The sequence below is a fragment of the Pituophis catenifer genome, unplaced genomic scaffold (assembly GCF_029215685.1).
Source record: "Pituophis catenifer annectens isolate HBS135680 unplaced genomic scaffold, rPitCat1.0.hap2 SCAF_1, whole genome shotgun sequence".
Classification (NCBI taxonomy): Eukaryota; Metazoa; Chordata; class Lepidosauria; order Squamata; family Colubridae; genus Pituophis; species Pituophis catenifer.
The window spans coordinates 238,527,351-238,548,732 of NW_027256881.1; the positions used below are offsets into that span (position 1 = coordinate 238,527,351).

Below are 21,382 nucleotides of genomic sequence, written 5' to 3' on the forward strand. Positions count from 1 at the left end.
TTCCCTGTAAATAGAAATCATAAAAAGGTAGCAAGGTAGTTGTATCTCCATAATACATTACACCAGCAGTTTTTCAAGTATAGTCAGGGATCCACTAAGTCAAATATCTTAAAATTTCTCAGTTTCAATTTCTAACACAGTAAATATTGATAGGTATAATCCATATAAACCAAAGTTCTTTGGAGTCTTCAATTATTTTTAAAAAAATAAAGTGGTCCCGAGACCAAAAACTATTGCACTGTGCCACATTTGATTTGCTTATTTGTCCAATCATATGAATCCAGTCAATGTGTTTTATAAACCAAGGGTTAAGATATTATGGGAACCCAGTCATTTTTTTATTTGGTAAACCAACATTAAATTATGGCTTGATGTGTTATATAAACACAACTTCTGTAGCTGAACTGGCAAACAATTCGGCTATCTACTTGATGCATTACTGCACAAAATGATTTTTTTTCCCTTTCAATCAAGAGAAGGCCCTCTATACTAGCTGGCTTCACCTGACGTGTTAAACTGAAAACTAACAAACTATGCTCTATATACATGGAATCTGAACAGATTCATATAAAAAAAAACACAGAAAATTATATCATATGCAATTAGAAAATAACGCAACACTGAGATTACACACAAAGTATCTATTGTAGCACATACTTTCACCCAAGTATCAGAAAAAGGCAGCTTTTCTTTAATTGATTATAGGATTTTAATTGGCTAATGAAAAGCACAAAAATCTCTGAACTTTATGGTACTTTAGCAAACAGATTTGTTCAAATGTGATTGAATGTCCAGCAATCCTTGATAGTATAACATTTCAAGTTTAAAAATCCGACCCAGAGGAACAAATTCAAATGCCTGTTTCCAGAAAAACCTTCTCTTACTGAATCAGTTCATGGTGTGAGCTGCTGTACTCATGACAACAGCAGCAAGCAAGGCTACAAATTTCAATGAAGAAACCCTTACTGGTAGCACCACGCAGCTGCTCTTCATCTGGTTTCTTGTAATAGAGGCTGTACAGGAAGTAAATCAGAAGTTGGATTCAATAAAACATGATTTTCCTATGGTGAAAGGGGATGTGGTAGCTTAAGTTATCTTTAAGATTAGTATTCACATGTTAAAATTCTGAGAGTGCATTCCATGAAATCTTAAGTCATTTGTCTCATTTTACAGAAAAATAGACAGTCTGTATAATGAAAGTTCCTGTGCCCTAAGTCTCGAATAAAGTTGTGCCTAGGTATTGAGAAATGAATGGCTTCAACTATGAGTGATTGATAAGTGGTATTGTTGTTAAGTATTGCTAGGCTAAAATTTCTGACAACTTCAACCAGTATGTACACTGAAAAATAATGGTAGGAATTATTCTTTAATTATTATCTAGAGCAGGGGTGTCAAACTCGCAGTGTCAAGGCGGCGTCACATGACGTATTGGGACTTTTTTCCCCTTCATTAAACCGGGTATGGGCGTAGCCAGTGTGTGACGCATCCGGCCCGTGGGCCATGAGTTTGACAACCTTGATCCAGAGTCACAAATTCTTATTTCAGTGGTTGTGTAGTTAATTCACTTTTCAGTTTTCAAGATGACAATCTGTTTAATTGGCCCACTCCATTTAAACCTAAATTTTGCCTGAAATATACAATATACATTGCAAATGTTTTGTTTCAATAGTTTAATGATTATTTGAAAATTCAGGTTTGGGAACTAAATGTCCCAGGTTTGAGAATTAAATGCTTTAGATTTAGACTCAATAACATCTAATTAGCCAGAATGGTGGCTAAATGCATATGGCAGAACGAGATTAATAGGTATAATTTTAGCATTTTGTTTATGTATTAGCAGAATAAAATTAAAATTATGCAGCTATTAGTCTTTAAAATTTTTAGATTGCCAGAACTAATTTTTATGCAAGCAGCATTTACACATTGATGATCCATAGGATAAAGATTGATCAATTAAATATTTAATTCTCACTTTACCAGGTTTATATCTTATCTATAGAATTCTCTCCAGAAGAGTTTGCAATCCCTGCCCAATTCTGTTTTGTATTTCTTTTTGGGTGAAATAGAAAGTTCAGAGTATCAACTTTTAAGGCCCAATGTGGTTTAGAGGTTGAAGCAGATTGAGAAAACACCTCTATCTATTTGATTCCCAACACCACCCCCATTCAACTGAGATTGTCTGAGAAGATTTGCCTACCTTTGTCTTATGGGTGACCTGGAATCAAGCCTTCACTGTGTCTGCCCCAGTTCTTTGGAATGTAGTTGCATCTGAGTTTTGCTATAAGTTGTGTGTGTGTGTGTGTGTGTGTGCTGTGTATGTAGCATTCAAAAATACCTTTCAAAGCACATAAAAAACCATATTCATTTTCTATAATTCATCATAGCATAATTTCTCACCTGTCTAACGTCTTGTGAATTCACATCCGGACGTTTCCATCCTGGTATGGCAAGACCCAACAACACCAACACTCCAAACACCAAAATCAGCATTCCCAGAACGTTGGCAAACCAAGCCTCTGAGGGAAGCTTGGAATATGGTATTGTTGAATTTTTTCTAAGAAGATAGTCAAACAAAGTGTTTGATGAAAACTAGTTTAATTCACATATTTCTGCAAAAATCCAAAAAGAAGAGAATATTTGGAATACATTAATAAATCTTTTGGGCCATGGGTTCTTCTGTGATCATCTGGGGCTTTATCTAACCAACTTTTTTGCTCTTGCAGACTTCCCAATATTTGCTATTGACGTCATAATACAGAACCTAGGCATGCTTATGGTATTTGTTTCCAACAGATCTCCATATTTGTTCCACATCTTTACTTGCTATGTTGGAAAAACTAAATATACAAAGGCTGGAAATATTTCTATACCAGCTTTCCAGATCCCTGGGTCACCAAGAGGTGTTAAACCCCACTTTCTGCAACTTCTAAATATGGAAGGCACAATATTGGTGGAAACTGATGTAGATATTTCAAGAAAAATACTTGCCACAGGGAACTCATCCCTAGCGGCATCCCTGTAGCTGGATTCTGGGTGCCTGATAAATCTTTAGGAAAGTCCCCTTCATATTTAGAAGTATTTTGATTACTGTCAAAATCCATAACAATTTCAGTCCAAATCAGCTTGAGTTTTCTTTCCTTTTTTCTAGATTGAAACTGATAAACCAAATCATTAACTTTTTATAGAGATTACTTGTTACCTCACAATCAAAAGACAAAACAACAAGACCCATTTCACTATGTCCCGAACAACCCATAACTAAATTCCATTACTCACAATTTCATGAATAACTTTTCATTAATGCCTGAGATGCAGGATGCAGTAGCCAAAACAAGGATGACGGAACCAAAGAAAACATGGACAGGTTTGTAGAGGGCTCGGAACCAGATGGGCGTCCAAGGCCACAAAAAAGAAACAAATCCCATTAACCACTGGAAAGGAGAGACATAAATTAGAAGTCTTACATTATAGTACCTGAATTGTATCTGAGCCTATAAAAATTTACTTGTACATGATTAGCAAAGTGTGATAATGTAGCCAGCAGTTCTTTTTTCCTCTCATCTCTTTAATTTAAAAAAAATGATAATTTTAGATCTTCAAGCACATATGGACACAACATTTGTGAAAGTATGTTTATTGTATGTGATTCCATCTCTCACAATACATGTTCGGCAGGCAACACATTGCATGTTTTTTAGGTAATATATGATTCATATGCATAATTCTTTGGTTTAATTTCAAAAGAGATGGCCACTTGCCCAGTAGGAGAAAAGTTTATAGAATTTTTATATATTTAATTTTGTTTACAGAATTAATTTCTGGTGACAAGAAACTGAGGACATACAAGATATATAAAAGTACTGTTATAGTCTTGCATTAACTTAGCATATTTTAGCGTATGTTTGATAAAACTTATACCCTGTTTTTCTTCTGGGAAGTCGGGGGAGGGGGGGTGGGAAGGGGGGGTGGAAGGTTGGGTTTATAAATGTTTAAATATACAAGTGAAAATGTTTGTTTGATTATAAAAAATAACTTTTTTTCAAAAAAAAATATATAAAAGTACTATCAAGTCTTTCTTTAGAAAAAGCGTAGCAGTATTGGATTGCATATTAAAAGATAAAACTATTCACATCTCTGGCTAACTGGCTATCCCTTAGAGTCCTAGAAGCTGTCTTATAATAAACCAGAGCATTGATTTTTCTCACCCACTACTATCTACATTGACTAGCAATGAGTCTCCAGAGTTTCAGGCAGGATTTCTTAATCCTTTCTGAAGATCAACTATCGGAGGCAGGTTACAATAAAAATAAAAGTTTGGGAGCTACTCTAAATATTGCTGATCTTGTTTGTTTCCAGCCTTTCATCTCTTCTCTGGGAAACTAGTGGGATATATACTTTTAACATAAATCAATCCATTGATATGTTCTTACCTACCTGGCATGAAAAAAATAGCACAGCAGAGAGCCCAAGCCAGCTATGTAGAGAATACATGTTGGGGATCTTCTGCACATTGTGAAACTTGAAGACAGCCTCCAATCCCAGAATGGCAGAGATAAATGCTATCAAAGCAAGTGTTGCATGCAGCACCTTCCAAGGGAGCTTGGAACCCATATGGGATAAGGGCAAACGGTACACTAGTGCTGCTGCAGGGGAAAAGGGGGGAAATCATCAGACCTAGTTGAAGCGCTCTGGCACTATCAACACATACACACCAAAAGGAGGGGGAAAGGACAGAGAAACTGGTGTTTTTTCACTTACCTGCACCATATAAGACCACCATGCCTGTCACCATGAGAACTGGGTGCCAATTAAACATCTTATGAGAACCATCCCAGGCCAAGCCGCCAAGCAAGTGCTGACTCCAATATACCGTAAGTCCCAAACACAAGATGCCCAGATTTCCCATAAGGATTGAATATGGTAGAAATGGAATTGTAGGCATCTCAATGCTATCTAGAAGCACACCTGAGAAAATAAAGTAAGATACCAGAAACTGAACAAACAGTTCAGGTTATTGATAAGAAATTAAATTCCAAATCTCCTCCGCCAGCTTTCTATTCTTCTTAGCCAATATTGCCTTCACCCAACTCCAAATGGCATTGCTTTCTGCTGTACGGCACATGCACTTCAATTTTACTATTTTTATCATTATCACCCGAGGAGGAGGAGCTAGAGAGAAAGCTCTAGAGAAAATATTTTAATGCGTTTACCCGTTAAAATTCATTGTTCAGAAGACAAAGGCTCTACAATGTCTCTGGGCTGATTCAAGCAGATCATATTCTACCTGGGTGGCAATATGTACAAAGCTCAGTCATTACCATCAGTTTAATTGATAGGATTATTGTCTTTTTTAAGTCCAGAAATGCTATGTACTCATATCACTAAATATAGTTTATAGGGGAACCGATGACTTTATTGTACAAAGGAGAGAAAAAGCCCTCTATAGATATTGCACCTGGAACCACTGCTTCTTGAGAAAGGCAACTGTCATGACTTCACTTCTGCTTTTCAAGCAGAAGTTGAGGCTGAATAAATAGCAGAAAATGTCCATTAATAGTTCATGATGCTGACCGAAACTTCACTCTTCACAACACACAAGTTCCTTTATAGATGGAGAAAGGAAATGGATGTGCTTTCTCTTTTTGAGTATTTTCTTTAAACCTAGTACTTTCTTCAAATTGCCAGGCAACTTTTCAATACTTTTTCTAAAAATTGAGAGTTGTATTGAAATTTGTATTTATAATGTTTGTAGTATCTATACATATATGCATACACCCAACCAAATACATTAGCATCTACATCAACGTCAGAGAGTATAACACTGAAAGCTTTAATCAGAATAAAAGCTATTTATGAGTGCCTTGTATGACAATTAATTTAGGTAGCAAAATTCTAATGCAGCCAAATTAATCTGGGTCGGCTCCTACACGTTCTCCTACGGGTTCTCTGTGGCCGCACCGACCCTCTGGAACGAGTTACCACTGGGCTCCAGATGGCCCCTGACCTCCGCTCTTTCCGCAGTGACCTGAAGACATGGCTTTTCCAGCAAATCTTCTGATCTGTTTTGGGAGCTATAGTTTTGATTTGGGAATTTTAATTGGATTTTTAGCATTATTTATTGTTTTGTTTTATTGCTGTGAGCTGCCTCGAGTCCTTCGGGAGAAGGGCGGCATATAAATATTATCAAATAAATAAATAAATACACACATTCTGGTTTATGTTTACTGCCTCTCTTCTCCTGATAGAATTATAGATTAATTGAATTGGAAGGAACCACAATAATCCTATAGTCCAGCCATCTGCAAAACACAAAAACACAAACCAAATGTGAGTGGTGGCTGTCCAACTTTTTTTTTGGGGTGGGTGGGGGGAACCATCATATGCTTCAGTGCTATAGATTTACTGTCAATAAAATTTAAATTAAATTTTTAAAACAAAATCTATGAAGCTGCAACTCAATTACTTCTGATTCTAGTTTCTTGGCAGTACAAGACTTGTCAACCATTTTCTGAATAAAATCTTTTTATATATCTGTGGAGGCCAGAGAGAATGGCCTTGAAAAAGAGAAAGAAGAATGATTACCAAGGCAATAAGAGGGGCTTGAGCCTGGACAAAGAAAATAATATGAATAATCTTCTCAGAAAGGCCCTTCCCTAGTTCATCCAAAGATAAAATGAAGGAATAGGGTAAGTACAAACAGACTTGCAAGATTCTGTTACTATAACTGCTACAATAAAAGTAGTGATGACCTACATGGCATCGGTTTCTCAGCCTGGTCTACCTTGTAGGACTGACAATATCTAAAAACACTTTTTTATATTCTTTCTATCTTCTCTTCATTTGACAGTCTTTCAATATATGTTTGGGGATTTGAAACCTCCCTCCCTAAAACCCTTTCATGGTTTCCTAAGGTTTGGTTATTTGCCAATACCAATAAATCTTTATTTCAATTTATATGGCCACCCATCTCAACAAAACTAATACATGGTGGTGGCGCAGTGGTTAAAATGCAGTACTGCAGGGCTAAATCTCTGCTCAATCCAGGAGTTCGATTCTGACCGGCTCAAGGTTGACTCAGGCTTCCATCGTTCTGAGGCCAATAAAATGAGGACACAGATTGTTGGGGGCAATATGTTGACTCTGTAAACTGCATAGAGAGAGCTGTAAAGCACTGTGAAGTGATGTATAAATCTAAGTGTTATTGCTCTACATCATAGATGTCAAACTCGATCATGTCACGTGATGTCATGTGACATATATTTTTTGCCTTTGCGGAGCCAAGGTGGGAGTGGCCTCCGCATGATGCATCTGGTCTGCAGGCCACCAGTTTGACACGCTTGCTATACATAATTGACACCCATGGTTAAAAAAATCAAAATAACCAGCAAACAAATCATCACAATCATTGCACAGGCGTTGCCATACATCCAGAACCCCAAGCTCAGTGTCACAAACATGTCTTTAAGGCCTTACAGAAGACCAGCAGGGTCACGGCTAATCTGATTTCACAGGCAAAACTCTACCTCTTCTGACTGGTTTGCAGTCGACATGCAAGCTATCCTTTCTGCTAGCTTGCCAGATACTGTCCATGCTCAGGTTGTTACCAATCCAATTGATCTATGTAAAGTTAATTTACAACTAATTAAGTTAATTCTTGACTATATAATGCTATACCATGTCCATTCTTGTACTGCCTGTTCCTCTAAAACAAAGTATGCTTATCAAGATCAATGTTCCACTGTTCCACCGTTTCTGTAATCCCTATTATACCATACTTGTCTTTCTGCCTCATGATCCAGGTCATCTGTTTTGTTATTAGCATGGAGCAGGCCTGCACAATTTGCAGCCCACCAAGCTGCTTTGTGCCAGTATTTATGGAAAAACAGCCAATCCACTGCTGCCAAACAAAGCTTCCACCACTGCTGCCAAACAAAGCTTTTGCAATTAACTTCCACCCCAAAAGACACACTGCAAAGTACCTCCGGGCCTTACAGACATTGCTAGTTGCATCACTGCCACAGTGCTGCCAGCTGTTCCTTTCTGGCCTGCAGTTACTTTAAAAGTATTAATCTACCACTTTTGACTTCCAAGAGTTCTGCAGACCTGGTGTAGGGACATTTCAGATAATGGGATAACTTCCCTGTGTTTCCTTTCCCTTTATGTCTACCTTGCTCATTCATTTTATTGGCCTGAAAGACAAGATGTTTGTTGGGTTCCAGAACCACATCTTATTTGTATCCTTCCAGCACCTTCAGTTACATCATCAGGTCGACAGTATCAATTTCCAGAAGTGACGCTAAAGAACGTGGTGCGTAAATTCAATAAGTGATTGTTGGAATTTGGCAGTTCATATGAACAGTATGGATTTTGGCTTGGTAACCATATAAGATACCCACTTTAGGCTTGGGAACCTAGGATAATCTGCCCAATTGTCGGCTTGGGATACCCACACAAGACTTTGGAACCTCGAGGAAGAAACCAAACTACAGGCTTGGGATCCTGAACTAAGAAACCCACCCATGGCTGGTATTGCACAGCTGTCAGGCATGTCCCCTATGGCAATGGGATTGCTGGTTCAAGTGACTGAACTGGTAGTGACAATGTCACCATGGACCAATGCAATATAATCATAATAATGATGTCTATATAAAACAAACAAGACGAAAAAGTAATATAATGCATGTGACGTTGCCATAGCAACGACCTCAACTTTGTCCCTATTGTTAGGGCTTTACATGTCAGCGATGAAAAACCAACCTTATTTTTTTAGGGGATTTGAAACATGCTCTTTCTAACGAGAATGATTCAACAGAGCTTCCAGGTCTTTTTTTGTAAAAGCAGGCTGAAAAATACCCTATTTTTGGCATTTTTACAAAAAACCGTCAACTTTACACTCAATTTGTGAACTATTAGAAAGCAGTAGGAGAATGAAATTTTATATTCAAAAACCTTGTGTTTCTAAGTTATTACGCACAGTTTCACATTTATCATACCTGTCCTTCCAGAGATATAAAAAGCCAAACTTTAACCTTTTCTCAAGCTGCATTATTTTCAGCCAACTTTGCTCTAAATTATCTAGATGGCGATCGCTCACGAGTATGTTTTTATTATTTTGTTTAATAGAGCACAAAAAGTTGTACAAGATGGGCAAGTTTTGTTTCTCTCAACAAAATATTGCCGGGGATATTATGTCTCAAAGTTGCTGGAACCTCAGAATCCTACTGTAGAAGGCTGTGGTATGGGGGGGGGGGGGTGTCACACAAATCCCTATATCTCTGCAAGTATTGCATCGGCACATTTAATACTTTACCAATGTTCATTGGGGGCATGTGTGCATGTTAGCACAAAATTTCATCGAAATCCATGATGGTCGAGCAAGGGACCCCCAGACCACTTGACACTGGCTAAGATTTCAAAGCTGGGCATTATTAAAGGGCTACAAATTTTAGGGTGTTCCTGCTCTGTATTGCTCGAGGGATAAATACCAATCTTAATGAGTTAAACAATAAAATGCATCGCCCTGCTACATTTTGAGAAAAATGCATAGCCGTTTTTGAGATTAACTGGCCTCATGAACATTGTGTTGGTAAAAGTCAGACTAATTACCCACACAAGAACACACAGATTATTATCAATTGTATTAATGGTTTCTAAAGAAGCAGAGCGTGCAAAAGCAGATCCAAGAACTAGCAAGCGTGCGGCACTCTCCTGGGGAAAATAAAGGAACTTTGTCGATTCGCCAATCAAAACCACAGGAAGACCGATATGCAGCAGCAACAAAATCTTGAACAAAATATCAGTAGGAGAACATGCTATGCTCCTTTACAAGAATGAGCGTGTGGGTGACTGACAGTCACAATGATTGCCGGTATTAAAGAATATTATAACTCCCTTCCTCAGTCCTATTACAACGAAACCGCACACCACTCTCATACCTCGCTTCTGCCTAAGTCGCAGAGAGAGTCGGGAAAAGTAGTTCCAGTCCTCAACAGCCCCTTCAACACGGCCTTCGCCGCTCATTGCGGACGAAGAATTTAAGCCCCTCTGCTCGCACTTGAGTGGAAACTCCGCCCAATGAAGATTTCCGACTTCTCTGGATGTCTGGGAAATGTAGTTTTCTTATCCACACGTGCGGTTTGGAGCAAATCTTTTTTCTGGGATGAACAAATTTACGCTGCCTTGCTAATTGCCTGCCATGCTAATGCACCGCATGTTAATGCAAACAAGTAGATAAATCGATGGAAATGTTTTTCAAACACTAATCGAAAGATTAAGGTACCTAGCATGAATTATTAGCTGCCTCATTATGTGCGTTAAATCCAGAAGCTGAGCTTCCACATTACAGAAGATATAATGTGGTTGGTTTCTTTTGGGTTATATGGTAATCCGATAAAGTGAGCTGCGCTTCATAAAAGCCTTTTAATAAAAATGTTTAGTCGGAAAAGTTAGTACCGGTCTTTAATATTAGAAATGGATTACATTTAGACGATTGCATTATTGTTGTTATTAAATTTGTGCATCCTCCGAATTTCCAACCGCTGTGGACGGCATTGTTGCTGTATTGAAATAACAATAACATCAACAAAACATAAACAAAGATAAAAGATATTTGCACTGGCCAAATATTATTTTCACTGTCCTCGTGGAGAAAACCTATATAATAGCGGTAGGCCTTTGAAAATGACTTGATGGTACATAAACAAAGCTAACATTCAATGGGAAGGCTAAATGAAATTCCTATTCCACAGAGCTCATTGTTTTGCTTAATGATGGAGAAAAAGCGGGAACTTCGTGCCACGCCGTAGCACACACACACCCACACCCCTCTTTAGGCTGCTTGAGGATCGAGGCGATGGTTTGTTTGGTCGGGAAGCGCTCAACTATCCCGAAGTTACTCCTCGGCCTCTAAGGCATCTATGATCTCTGCGGCCCTGGCTGCACTTCCGGGCCTGCTGGCTTCGGCGCCTCCTCCGAGCCGCTGCGCTATCGCCATGGGGACCAATTGTGGCGGCGCAAAGTAACTGTCCTGCATCGTTTGCTCCTCGTCGGGGGCTGCCCCGGCGCAGCGACTGCGCTTCCTCCGGTTTCTCGTGTCTTAACACAACGCGGAGCTGTATTCGATTCCCGAGAAGGTGTAAACTCGACTCCTGTGACAGATCTCGTAGCCTCCGGTTGAAAAGGGCTTGTTGGAGCACAGGTAAGTCCTGCATTTAGTGAAGTCCTCTATCTTAGAAGTGGGCGTTTCCCCCTTTCCCACGTAAGCGGAGGAGATCGTCAGCTGCCTCCCTCCCCCCCCCAAACCCCCGTAGTCTCCTGTCCCAAGTCTAGAAATGCGGGTTGATTATAGGCCATGTCGGTTTCAAAAGTAATGCAGTATTCTGTCCCGTACCAAGTATAAACATTCTGTTGGCAATTTAAAAAAAAGAAAAGAAATAAAGAGCCAATTTGCTGGAGCTATTAAAGATACCAGGCTAGAAACCGGGAGACCTGTGAGTTTTAGTCCTCGCTTAGCGGGGCTACTTTAGGTCAGTCCCCCTCGACCGTAAAAGCAGGCAAGGGGGACCAACCTCGGAAAAACTTTGCCAAAAAAAATCCTGCAGGGATTAGTCCAGGCAATCACCAAAAGTCAACAATGACTCGAAGGCACAAAAGAAAAGGAAAGGAAAAAAAGGGGGGATTTTCTTTGATTTAGTAAGAGATTTTTTTTCCCCCTCTTCAAGGAATAGTGCTTGATCATTTTTCAGTATTCGGATCTGACCTAAACTGTATGCATCTACCATCGCAGCAGTTAATAAGATGTCTGTCTCTAGCTTTCATTGTTACTTTTCTTTCCCTTTACTTTTCCATCCCAGCAAATCTGTCTCGAGGAAGAAGTTCGCCTCTTTCGTGAGGAAGAAGCTCGCCTCTTTTGTAACATGAGTGTAAGCTGGTTCTGCTGCCTGGAATGCAGACACTGAGATCCCAGCATTATAGGGAAGAAAGATGCTCCAGACCAGCAATTACAGCCTGGTGCTGTCTTTGCAATTCCTCCTCTTGTCCTATGATCTCTTTGTCAACTCCTTCTCAGAATTGCTTCGCATGGCTCCTGTCATCCAGCTTGTGCTTTTCATGTGAGTAGTAAAGACTTGCATATGCTTCTCAGTACATATTCTTTTCAGAATTACTTGGTTTTGTCATAATAACAGCAGCAAAGTGAAAGCAGCCAAAGAGGGTTCTGTAGCTTTTAAAACTCTTTATCAAGACCAAAATGGTCCATGAAGGGAACTGTAGATATTTTTATAAGATTCTCTATGAGATGTTCATAGAGAAATGTTTCAGTCTGTACCAGACTTTTTAATTAATGAATCATATTTATATGGCCACCCATCTCACAATATGATTCTAGGTGGTATACAATAAATTAAAAAAAACAAGCCATAAAAACAAGCCATTTGATCCCATATGCATAGGCCTGCAATTTTATGCTAGGAAACAAAATACTTGACAGCCAGTTTGGTATAGTGGCCAAAGCCACCAGGCTGGATACTAGGTGACTGAATTCTAGTCCCACTTTAAGCAGTCAAGCAGTGATTTGGAGCTGGTGACTTTGTACTGTTCCTGGGAAGGAGGCAAGCTGACTTTAAAAATATTGCACAGAAAACTGCAACAACTTGTCCAGTTGCCCATTTGCCAGAAATCAAGACTAACTCAGAGCCCCTCCCCCAAACCACTTATCAAAGAACAATGTATCCTGGGTAGATTAGAATGTACTTTGGGATAAACATTCATAGAATTGTATTTTTAGTTTCTGCTCTTCCTGGGTTACTTTCATTCAGGAAAACATAGAGAAAGCCAGACAATAGTTGATTGCTGTGAAGTAATAAAATAAAATATTTTAAAAATCTAATATCGAATTGAATAGATTACTGGTAACCTGTGCTGGTTTGAACAATGTATAAATGTTGCTATATGCATGATGTATTATTCAGATCACCGTGCTTAGGGAGTAGCAGAGAAAAATGGAAGTGATGGCAAGCAGGGAGCTCAATATGACTCTTATTTCCATAGCAGTCTTTTAAACGAGCTTTGGGATCTCCTTTTCTTGTTATTAATGAAACAGTAATATCCCAGTGGAAAAATAGGCAAAAGAGATTTCAGCAGCCCTGTTGCTGTATTCTCTACTTGTAAAAAGCAAGCCCATTTTTGTAGGATGTATGCGGCTACGTTCAATCTCTGTTTCATTTTAAAAAAGTCTTTTTCCCTACAGCATTCAAGATATTACCATCCTCTTCAATGTCATCATCATCTTTCTCATGTTCTTCAACACTTTTGTTTTTCAAGCCGGCCTGGTCAATCTTCTGTTTCACAAATTTAAAGGAACTATTGTCCTGTCAGCAGCATACCTTGCTTTGAGCATATCTTTTCACATATGGGTCATGGTAAGAAATGATTATGTTTGGTTCTTAAAGATAAAATATTATCTTGAATATTGGAATTAGATAAAATTTATATTGAAATCCATTGTGTGTGAATAGTTTATTTTCCCTTCATTGAATTCAATACACATCTGTTCAGTATGCATCTGTTCAATACACACCGATAGGTTGTTGTGTTTTCTTTGCATTAAACCTATAATAATAATTTTATTGGAGGAATGCTGGCAAGAATGAAGGTGGGTAGAAAAAGTGATTTTCCATATGAGCCTGTTAAAGGTAATATGTTTTCCATTTGTGACTAACTTAGTAAATTTAAAAGTAGAAAAAAAATGAATTGGATCAGTGGTGAAATTCAAATTTTTTTACTACCAGTTCTGTGGGCGTGGCTTGGTGGGTGTGGTGTGGCTTGGTGGGCGTGGCAGGGGAAGGATACTGCAACATCTCCTTTCCCACCCCACTCCAGGGGAAGTATACTGCAAAATCTCCATTCCCACCCCACTCTGGGGCCAGCCAGAGATGGCATTTGCCGGTTCTCCGAACTACTCAAAATTTCCGCTACCGGTTCTCTAGAACCTGTCAGAACCTGCTGGATTTCACCACTAAATTGGATACTATAAAATACAGTGCAATGGATAAAAATATGAAATATCTGAAATCCTTTTCAAAATACTGCTGAGAACTTAGTGCATGCCAGTTACCACTTCTGTACATAATCCGGGTATGCATAATTTGTGGAATAGAAACTAATTGTAAATTGGATTAGAGAATTTTCAAGTTTAAATAATTAATTATATGATTTGATTACTGTATTAGGTTATCCTTTGTGGATCAGTAGGAACTATGTGTTACTAGTCATGTTATTGTTTTTGTTCTATAGCAAGTGTTAGGTTAGTATCCTCTCTTCAGTTGATCAGTGACATGAAGTCTGATGTGGCATGTGTGTGACTAAGATATGTTAAGATGCAAATAGTTAAATTTAGCTAATCCAGGAATTTTCCTTATATTTTTTAAAAATGTAAAGTTTTAAGTTAGAAGAAATTTTACTGCCTTTTTTTACACCATATACTAATCCATGCTCTCCTGAATTAATCCAGGGGGCTAGGTTTCCAAAACACACTGAACCTTAAACTAGCCACTCTATGCTTGCGTGACGCCATGTGCATTTTAGGCAAACATGGACAAATCTACCATTTTATTACTATTGACTCAGTTGACATATTTAGTTAGACCCAAGAGGACTTTCAACTGATTTTCTATTAAATTTCTATTTAAGATGCTTTTTTTTTTTTTACAGTTCAGTCTTTCAATTTCATCTCACATAGGTTCATACACATGCATTGGTCAAGTATTTTCTAGTAATTTCAAATAAATAGAACGTTTATTCTTAATGGGTACAATTTATAATGGGGAATGTCTCTCACTTGCCATAGGTATTTATGTTGGTGATTTCTGTGATCCTTAAAATATGTGCTATCTAAGGCAATTGATTGAGAGACCTAGCAGTGGTTGCATATTGTGTCCATAAATGCCCTATTAAGATTGTCAATGTTCCAATATTATGTTTAGTAAATTGGAACATCAAATACTCTTATTGATATACTGCATCCTCTAAGTGAGTTTCTCCCTTGCAGTCTTTATAAATGTTGATTTTTCTAGGCAGTATTGTTGGACATAAAACATGTACAACAAATAGAGCATTCTAATAAAAAAAAATAAAGGTCCTGCACTCCTAAAGTCAGTCTATATTTATTTGGGTTGAGGAAGAATCTATGCTGCTACTTGTATTGTGGCTCTCTAATGACCCTTATTAAGATGTAACAAATCTTAATAACAATGTAACAATTTCATTTACCATTACAGAAACCTGTGGACTTATTTGGTATAGCGGATAATGTGCTGACCTAAAAAGCAAGAGATTGCACGTTTCTAGGCCTGCTTTAGGCATGAAAGCCAGCTCACTTTGGGCCAGTCATTCTCTCAGCCCAAGCCACCTCACAGGGTTGTCATTATGGGGGACCTCTGGGGGAGGTATGGTGAACTTAAGACATCTTTGCAAAAGTGGAGCTGAGGTCTGCAGCTGTCAAGGAACCAGTGAGTAGACCAATCCGTTTGAATTTCTTCATATAAGGAGTGCATGGGAGGTCATCCACTATGCTCCAAACAAGATCACAGGATAGTGGTTTTCCATGAACGTTGAAAGAAGAGGGGATCAGCCACCTGGCTTGCAACTGCATTGGAACCTTATAAAGGACACTAAGTTTCCAAGTCTCACTTTCTAATCTCTTTTGGAAATCACCTATTAATTATCTTAAAGCTATTAAAGACCTTTGGAATAACAAGTATGGAAAATCATTGGGTGAATTTATCTTCAACTCTGAACAAAAGGAACATTAATTAAAAAGTTAAGAAATTAAAGAATTTGAAATAAACAGCAAAAAGCTAAATAAGATTTTGATTAACAAAGTTATAAATAAATTTCGAATACTGACTTTGCTATAAGATTTTGGAATTAGCTATACCAAGTAAACAACTTCTCATGGGTAATAGATTTATTTTGATTATCCTGGTAATTGCAAGTCATAACAAAATATAAGTGATGATTTTAGAAACTGGACGTTAGAGAGGACTAACTATTTTAAGTACATGGAAAAAAATACAAAACTGTAAATACTCAGATTTACAGAATGATAAAAAACATAACATTGGAAACATTAAAGAAGTTCTTTAAAGATTGGATCCTGAAGTTAGTAAGTATAATAACAATATTGTAAGTAATGATGTCTGCTTCTATGGATAAACTATGTCTAAAAGATGTTAATGAAGCAATGACAAGTGTGGAACAGATTTTATTTGACAAGACAGAGAAAGTACCAAAAGTGGAACTACAAGTGACAGGCCAAAAGAGTTATTTGCAAAAGGACACTTTATTGGATATACAAAAGAAACTGGCTGACATTTTTAAAACTAAAAGGAAATATAAATAATCAACCAAGAAAATAATCTGTAAAATATTTTCTTATTGGATCTATAAAGGAGGCTTGTTAGAAAACTGTTATGTGATGAAGAATTGAAGAGAAATCCCTCAACAATATTTGATTGGCGTAAACATTAGAACTATTAGAAGAAAAAGGAAGGAGTATAGTTTATTTGATCAAGCTTAAAAATAAAACCTTTTTTTTAAACGTTCTGGCAATCCTTTATGAGCTTTTGCTGACTCCAGGATTGAAAAAGTTGATGTTTTAAAGATTTGCTTATATATAATGAATAGACTATATGATGAAGAGATATCTCGTAAGCAGTGAAGAGTTACTAAATTTGTTTATACTTGTTTGATGTAGGTTAGCAGTCACTTCTTTATATATTTCTTTCTATTTCTTTACTGTTCGTTTTCTTTACTTTTTCTTCCTTTTTTCTTGCACTTTTTATATTTTCTCTTTCTCTAAGTTTAGTTTGTATTAGTAATCAAAAATCTTAGTAAAAAAGTCAGGAAAATAGACTGGAATATAGCAGCATTGACTTCCTTGAGTCACATATATTTATAAGGTAGGATAAAATAATAATAATAACTGCACAACTAACCCATGAGATGACTTTAATATATAAATACTCAACAGCAATTGTATCTTTTCTGTAACTATTATTGAAATTGTTAAAGGGTGTGGCCAATCACATCAGGGACATTATTTTACTTTATAAACATTATAAAGTACACATTAATTGTAAGTACAGAATATATAAATAGCCCAAAAATATGTCTAGTTTTTAATGAAGTAGTGAATGTCTTATGAGATATCAAAGCCCAGATCTGTGTCTTGTCATCTCCTATTTTCAGCCTTTTATTCTGCATCTTTTATTTGATTGATTTTTATCAATCAAACTATATTGAAACTAATATTTTTCATTGAGTTTGATAAAGCTGTCCCACTTGGAGAGCAGTCTAGGTTCAGTTGCTTAGACTGTTTGGGCCAAAACCTTGCTTAGTCAGGATTTTAAGAGGATTTTATGGGATTTATTGTTGGTAGCTAGAATAAGTCTGACGTGCTTTATAAATCTGATGATCCGATTAACCTTTCTATGTTCCTCGGCTTCTCTCCAGCACTCACACACTTCCCATATGGTATCTGAATGCTTAATCCTTAAAACAGATTTGAAGGAAGGGGTGGTTTTAGTTATTTGTTGTATTTGATTATAACTAAAGTGGAAACATGAGTTCTAGGGCTTCTCAGAGGAAGGAGCAATACAGGTACACAATTTTCCAGTTGATTCAGGTATTTATGAATTAAAGAGAATAATGTAATATACTTTACTTTCTGGCTTTGCATTTTATATTTGAATATATTTTAATTGAAAAAGTGAAGACCTTCTGTTGTATTTTACAGAAGTTCTAGAAAAAAGTTGAGATGTTATAGAGCAAGAAATTGATTTATGTATTTGTTGCAAATATGTCTAGTCTTTTCTCTAGGTTTAGAAACTCAGAGCCTTTTCTGTTCTATTTGTAGATTAGACTGAGATTTCTTCAAAGTCATTTCATGGATAGGGTTGAACTGTAGCTACTACATCACAGCAATATTTACATCAATTATTGGACTGCTGCAATTCTTGCTTGCTGGCAAAGCTTCTCCAGTTCTCTTTAAAAATCTTGAATGTTGTTGCTGGCCTCTTAAATTGGCTTTTGTTCAGAGCTGTTGAGATGATATGGCTTGAAATAGCCTTACAAGATTTCATTTTCCTTCTCTCAATTTAAATGGGATCTTTTGGCATCCCATTTTCTTGCTTTTTTAATGGCTTTTTCTTAGGAATAAGGATTAACTTGGCTATAAACTGTACAGGTATCTACATTCCTGGTCTTCCAGAGGGACCGGGAAAATTACTTGGCCAGGTATTACTATCTCCAAGCAATCCAGATTCTTGAAATCGAGGCAGCTGAAAGATGTTTTCCTTGGAGGGAAATCTGTATGACTATTGCTGCAATGGGCACTTAACAAAATTATCTTGAGTGGAACATTAATCCAACATTATCAAAGTTAGTTGTTTCAATTCATATTGTTAGTTGGACATGTGTATCAATTTAAGAGAAAGGATCTTATCCTACGAAATAGACCTCGGTGAGCAAGAATTGCAGACATGTTAAAGCCTAAGACAGAGGATGGCAATCTAGGATTTGAAGTCTACGTGTCAGACCAAATTAGTCCATCAAAATAAATTAATGGGGAAAAAATATTTATCCCATTTTTATTCATTCCTGTATAACTAATTAAAAAATTAATTCCTCTTTTATGAAACTTAATGCATGGAGTAGGGAATAGTTGGGGAAATTGATATTAAGTGAATGTTAAGTTTTAGCTATAGATTTTCCAAGATTTGAAAAAAATCATTAGAACTATCTGTCAGTTAGTTAACTAATGTCCAGCTGGAAAAATGGTATTGGGAATCAATATTAAAAGATAAATAAAATTGCTGGGTAAAATCAAATTAAATCCTAATTGCATGTTTATATATAAACATGCAAAACTGTTACAATCAAACGAGAATAGATCAGTGTGTAAACGAGTGCATGATTACTTAAAGCAGATGCTATTTTACTGGGACTTATTATGGGTATATGTTTGTTTTGGAAACTCTTGATTCTGTCTTTGGCCAAACAGTAGAAATTTTAACAGTTAGCATGAGAAGTGTTTGAAGACAAAGCAATACATGGGGATTAAGTATACATTGAACTATACTGTATGTTTAATTTGTTTAATTAATTGCTTAATTCTGCATGTAGAATGTTTAATTAATTTGATTGTAAACTCTACTGACATCTCAAGAGGAAAACCTTATGCTACTTTCCAATTATGGAAAGATTGGATATAAGATGCTTTATGCTTTTTATGCTTTTCTTTTTTTAAATAGAACTACCGCTGGGAAAATTCAAACATCTTTGTATGGACTAATGGGATGCAGACTCTGTTTGTTTTCCAGAGATTAGGTAAGAATTAAGTTGTATCATTTCCTTTTGTGTCTTGACTTTTGAACTTTTTAATGAAGATGGTGTAGTCAGCATTTTTTCTATATAAATAAATGGGACAGCATATGAAAAATGTAGGAATTGTGTCAGATATCTACCGTATGTCAGACATTAGATATATGCATAGTCACCAGCCAATGATTCTTTCAGTTTTCAGGCAAGCCTTTCCAAGCCTTCTATGAATATGCTGGATTTTGCATGCAAACCATCTGCACTTTCACAGATTTGCTAGTAAATACTTGTAGGGGGTTTTGGAATATTCTCCCAAACTAGAAATCCCCTCCGGAGCAATGGTGACATTTTCTTGACTGGAGGAAGCTGGAAAGCCAGTTTGGTATACTAGTTAAAGGCACTGAAGTAAAACACCAGGAGACTGTGAGTTCTAGTCCTGCTTTAGGTATAAAGCCATCTGGGTAAGTCTGAACCAGTCACTCACTCTCAGCCCTAGGAAGAACATAGTGACAAATCACTTCTGAAAAATGATTCCCAGAAAATTACATGGACTTTTCCATAGAGTCATCAGGAATCAAGAATGACTTGAAGACACACAAAAAAGGGAAGGGGGGAATTGTGGACTTTGATAACACAATCCTTTTTTTATTGCAGTGGCTGTGCTATATTACTATTTCTACAAGAGAACAGCTGTTCATCTGGGAGACCCACGTTTCTATCAAGACTCTGTATGGTTACGGAAAGAGTTTGCTCATGCCCGCAGTTGAGAGCTACTTCTAAATTATATGGAGCTGCTGGAATGTTAAAGAGATCTCAATCAGTATCCTGAAGCAAGTTTTCTTCTCATTTTTTTATAGTCTGGATATTAACTTTATATGATGATTTAATCCACAATACTATTCTTCTGTGGAATCTTTATCACTACATAACTATCAGGCTTCTACTTATCCTCTCGGGTCTGCATACTGCACTTTCAGGAGTTGGTTACAATTTTTTTGAGGAATATATGAAGTGCCAAATTGGTTTGGCTGAGAACTTTCAAGTAGCAGTACTGCAGTTTATTTTTGCAAATATTCCCTTAATCTGTTTGCTGCCTCTGATTAAAAGGTTCCCTTGTCTTTATTATGAACAATGTGATTAGTTCCAAACCTTCACAGTAGGCAAATGTATTCTCATTGACTTTTTTTCTTTTGTACTTATTTTATAAGTTATGAGAAAATAAACCTGCCATTTTGCTATAATCATAGTGTGATTCAGGTTTTTTTTTTTTTTTTGTATGATCTAATACTGGTAATAACAGAAGGCTCATGCAAAGTTAAGCTTTGGAGTAATAGAAGCATATTTAACTTGGTTAACTGAATATGCAAAGTCATGATTTATTTAGCCTTGGTTATTTGCATAATATACTAATATACTACTATATTATCTAAATACTAGTTCAACAAGTTCCAGAGTTGGGTATAATTCAGATTAAGATAGCAAACTTTCTTACATATTAAAACAGAAAACCCAGCTTTATATTTTAGAATTACAGATTGGAATCCTATGGAGTGTTAGTACTAAGAATCTAAATTAAAACATTTTGGCAGGTAACTGTTTAGCCTCTGCTAGAACATACCTAGTGAAAAACAGTCTATTACTCACTTGGTATCCTGTTTCTCCCAAAATAAGACATCCCCTGATAATAAGACCAATCGGGCTTTTGAGCGCATGGCAATAAGGCCAAGCGCTTATTTCAGGGTTCAAAAAAATATAAGACAGGGTCTTATTTTCAGGGAAACACAGTAGTTGGTTCCATTACTCTTGTCTAGCAATTTATTTTCTAACATTTAATTAGAATCTGCCTCCTTGTAACTTAAATCCATTATTCTAGTTCTGCACTATGGAATGATACAGAACAAATCTTAATCCTCTGTGTGACATTCTTTCAAGGGTTTGAAGGGCACTACTCTATTTGTTGGATCCTTGCTGCTCTCTGAGCTCGGCGGCTTTCTTGCAGACGTTT

General features: G+C 36.9%; 2 protein-coding genes across 4 annotated transcripts; one reads left to right on the forward strand and one right to left on the reverse strand.

Moving 5' to 3' along the window:
- Window positions 1-785: 785 nt before the first annotated feature.
- Window positions 786-10,020, reverse strand: CYB561A3 (cytochrome b561 family member A3). Of its 3 annotated transcripts, XM_070931879.1 has the most exons (7): window positions 9,936-10,002; window positions 6,208-6,299; window positions 4,759-4,965; window positions 4,435-4,643; window positions 3,277-3,431; window positions 2,398-2,554; window positions 786-1,013 (listed from the first exon to the last, which is right to left on the reverse strand). In XM_070931879.1, exons 3-7 carry the CDS (start codon window positions 4,940-4,942, stop codon window positions 990-992), a joined length of 729 nt encoding a protein of 242 aa, XP_070787980.1. In that variant the 5' UTR covers window positions 4,943-4,965; window positions 6,208-6,299; window positions 9,936-10,002; the 3' UTR covers window positions 786-989. The 3 variants fall into 3 exon arrangements, with proteins under 3 accessions (XP_070787980.1, XP_070787973.1, XP_070787966.1); XM_070931872.1 differs by lacking the exon at window positions 6,208-6,299 and having other exon boundaries at window positions 9,936-10,020; XM_070931865.1 differs by lacking the exons at window positions 786-1,013; window positions 6,208-6,299 and having other exon boundaries at window positions 2,362-2,554; window positions 9,936-10,020.
- A 991-nt stretch (window positions 10,021-11,011) lies between these two features.
- TMEM138 (transmembrane protein 138) lies at window positions 11,012-20,595 on the forward strand. The gene is made up of 5 exons (XM_070957319.1): window positions 11,012-11,197; window positions 11,853-12,110; window positions 13,247-13,418; window positions 19,311-19,386; window positions 20,032-20,595. Exons 2-5 carry the CDS (start codon window positions 11,983-11,985, stop codon window positions 20,142-20,144), a joined length of 489 nt encoding a protein of 162 aa, XP_070813420.1. The 5' UTR covers window positions 11,012-11,197; window positions 11,853-11,982; the 3' UTR covers window positions 20,145-20,595.
- Window positions 20,596-21,382: the final 787 nt, after the last annotated feature.